The 2899-nt window shown below is 35.4% G+C and overlaps 1 protein-coding gene across 1 annotated transcript in view; it reads left to right on the forward strand.

The window, feature by feature from the left end:
• Positions 1-727: 727 nt before the first annotated feature.
• LOC138030487 (uncharacterized) overlaps positions 728-2899 on the forward strand; it is a 3119-nt gene continuing 947 nt past the window's right edge. Inside the window, exon 1 of the mRNA XM_068878394.1 lies at positions 728-1513. Within this exon, the coding sequence (XP_068734495.1) occupies positions 728-1513 (786 nt within the window). The remainder of the gene's footprint in view (positions 1514-2899) is intronic.

The following is a 2899-nucleotide window of genomic DNA, read 5'->3' on the forward strand; positions in this document are numbered from 1 at the left end:
AGTGAATGGCACACAAGCGATTACAATGCCAACAAAAGGTGACAACATACTAAAATTCAACAATTTCCATAAACAACTACCAGTTCCATTTGTAATATATGCAGATTTTGAAGCCATAACTGAAAAAATACATGGATGCCAACCCAATGATGACAAATCATACACAGAGGCTTATCAGAGACACACAGACTGTGGTTATGGATATAAGGTTGTGTGTTGTTATGATGATAAATACACAAAACCAGTACAAATTTATAGAGGTAAAAAATCTGTTTACAAATTTATGGAAGCCATGCTAGATGAAGTCAAATACTGCAAGAAGATTATGAAAAAACATTTCAATAAACCATTGAGAATGACTGAAGATGATGAAAAAGAATTTCAAAAAGCTAATGAATGTCATATCTGCAACAAAAAATACAATGAAAATGATGTGAGAGTCAGAGACCATTGCCATATCACAGGTAAATACAGAGGATCAGCTCACCAAGATTGCAATCTTAACTTTCGACTAACTGAGAAAATACCAGTCATGTTTCACAATCTCCGTGGGTATGACAGTCACTTTATAATGCAAGAGATCGGTGAAATAGTCAAAGAGCATCAATATACAAATAAGAAAGGTGAAAAGTGTCGAATGAACATCAATGCAATTCCAAACAATATGGAAAAGTACATGGCTTTCATGCTAGGCAACCACTTAACCTTCATTGACAGTTTCCAGTTCATGAGTTCCAGTCTTGACAGACTGGTCAGCAATCTACCAAAAGAATCATTGAAATACACCTCTCAAATATTTGAAAACGAAAAGCTTGATTTGATGTCTCGAAAAGGAGTATATCCATACGACTTCATGGATAGCTTCGGTAAATTCAATGAAAAGCTACCACCAAAAGAAGAATTTTACAGTATATTAAATGATGAGCATATCTCAGATGATCAATACAAACATGCTCAAAATGTATGGAACACTTTCAATCTAAAAAATATGGGTGAGTACCATGACTTGTATCTCAAATCTGACATCCTTCTATTAGCTGATGTGTTTGAAAACTTTCGAAAGACATGTCTGCAATACTACAAACTAGACCCCTGTCATTATTTTACATCTCCAGGTCTTTCATGGGATGCTATGTTAAAGATGACTAACATTAAATTGGAGCTTATGACTGATATTGACATGTTTCAGTTTATTGAAAAAGGAATGCGTGGCGGAACCAGTTATATTGCTAACCGATACGGTAAAGCTAATAATAGATACATGAAAACATATGATGAAAAGGCGCCCTCAAAGTATATCATGTATCTTGATGCTAACAATTTGTATGGATGGGCTATGTCACAATACCTACCAACTGGTGGATTCAGATGGTTGGCTAAAAAACAAATTGACAAAATAGACTTATCCAAGTATAAAGAAGATAGCAATAAAGGTTCGATATTAGAAGTTGATTTGGAATATCCCAAAGAATTACACGATCTGCATAATGATTATCCGCTAGCACCTGAAAAGGTAAAAGTCAACAAAGATATGCTTTCTAATTATTGCCAAGAAATAGCCGATAAATTTAATGTATCAACTGGTTTAGTTCATAAACTGGTACCTACGTTAAGCAATAAAGAAAAATACGTACTCCATTACAGAAACCTTCAATTATACACAGATCTTGGTTTGAAAATAACCAAAGTCCATCGAGTACTAGAGTTCAATCAGTCCGCATGGTTGAAGCAATACATCGACTTTAATACTGAAAAAAGAACTAATGCCAAAAATGCTTTCGAGAAAGACTTCTTCAAGCTCATGAATAACAGTGTATTTGGAAAAACAATGGAAAACATTAGAAAAAGAGTAGATGTCAGATTAGTGACTGATGAAAACAAACTATTAAAAATGGCTGCTAAACCAACATATGTTAGCAGCAAGATCTTTAATGAAAATCTAGTGGCAGTGCATAAAATCAAAGAAACACTAACCCTAAACAGGCCGGCATATGTGGGTATGTGTATCCTTGATCTTAGCAAGACACTAATGTATGATTTTCACTATAATTATATCAAACAAAAATACGGCAGCAAAGCAAAATTGTTATTCACAGACACAGACAGCTTGACATATGAAATCCAAACGAGTGATGCGTACCAAGACTTTTGGGATGATAAAGACAAATTCGACAACAGTGATTATTCTCAAGATTCGCAATATTTCGACAAGACAAATAAAAAGGTAATCGGTAAATTCAAAGACGAGGCAGCAGGTATACCGATCACCGAATTTGTGGGATTAAGATCGAAAATGTATTCATATATTAAAGACAATGATAAAGGCGGAAAGACAGCAAAGGGAATCAAGAAAAATATAATCAAAAACAACATCACTCATGAAAATTACAAAAATGTACTGTTCAACAACGAACAAATGCAACACACCATGAAAACGATCAGAAGCAACTTGCATCAACTTGGGAGCTATGAGCTTAATAAAGTATCATTATCCTGCTTCGATGACAAGCGATATATTCACAACAATGGTATGGCAAGTTACGCATACGGTCACTATAAAATCCATTCTACCTCACCACGGCATAGATTCGCAGAAATATAAAACATATAGATTTCCAAGAATATGAGACTGAAAATACGAGATCAAAAATTTGCGACCATTAAATGTCAAGTAGTATGGAGTTGGGTTGGTATGCGCACATTTTTGCAAAAATGTGCTCATACCCCCAACTCCTATACTACTACCGAAAACATAGGTGCGGTCAACAACAGGCGAAATTCCAAAGTGGAACCGGCTGCAGCAGACGCTCGGATGAAAACAACTATGGAGGTTAAACAGAGGGGAGGGCATAAGAAGCTAATATCTATGGACCAGTCCAGAGCAAAGGCGTTCACTCCG

Source organism: Montipora capricornis, chromosome 13 (genome assembly GCF_036669925.1).
Source record: "Montipora capricornis isolate CH-2021 chromosome 13, ASM3666992v2, whole genome shotgun sequence".
Classification (NCBI taxonomy): domain Eukaryota; kingdom Metazoa; phylum Cnidaria; class Anthozoa; order Scleractinia; family Acroporidae; genus Montipora; species Montipora capricornis.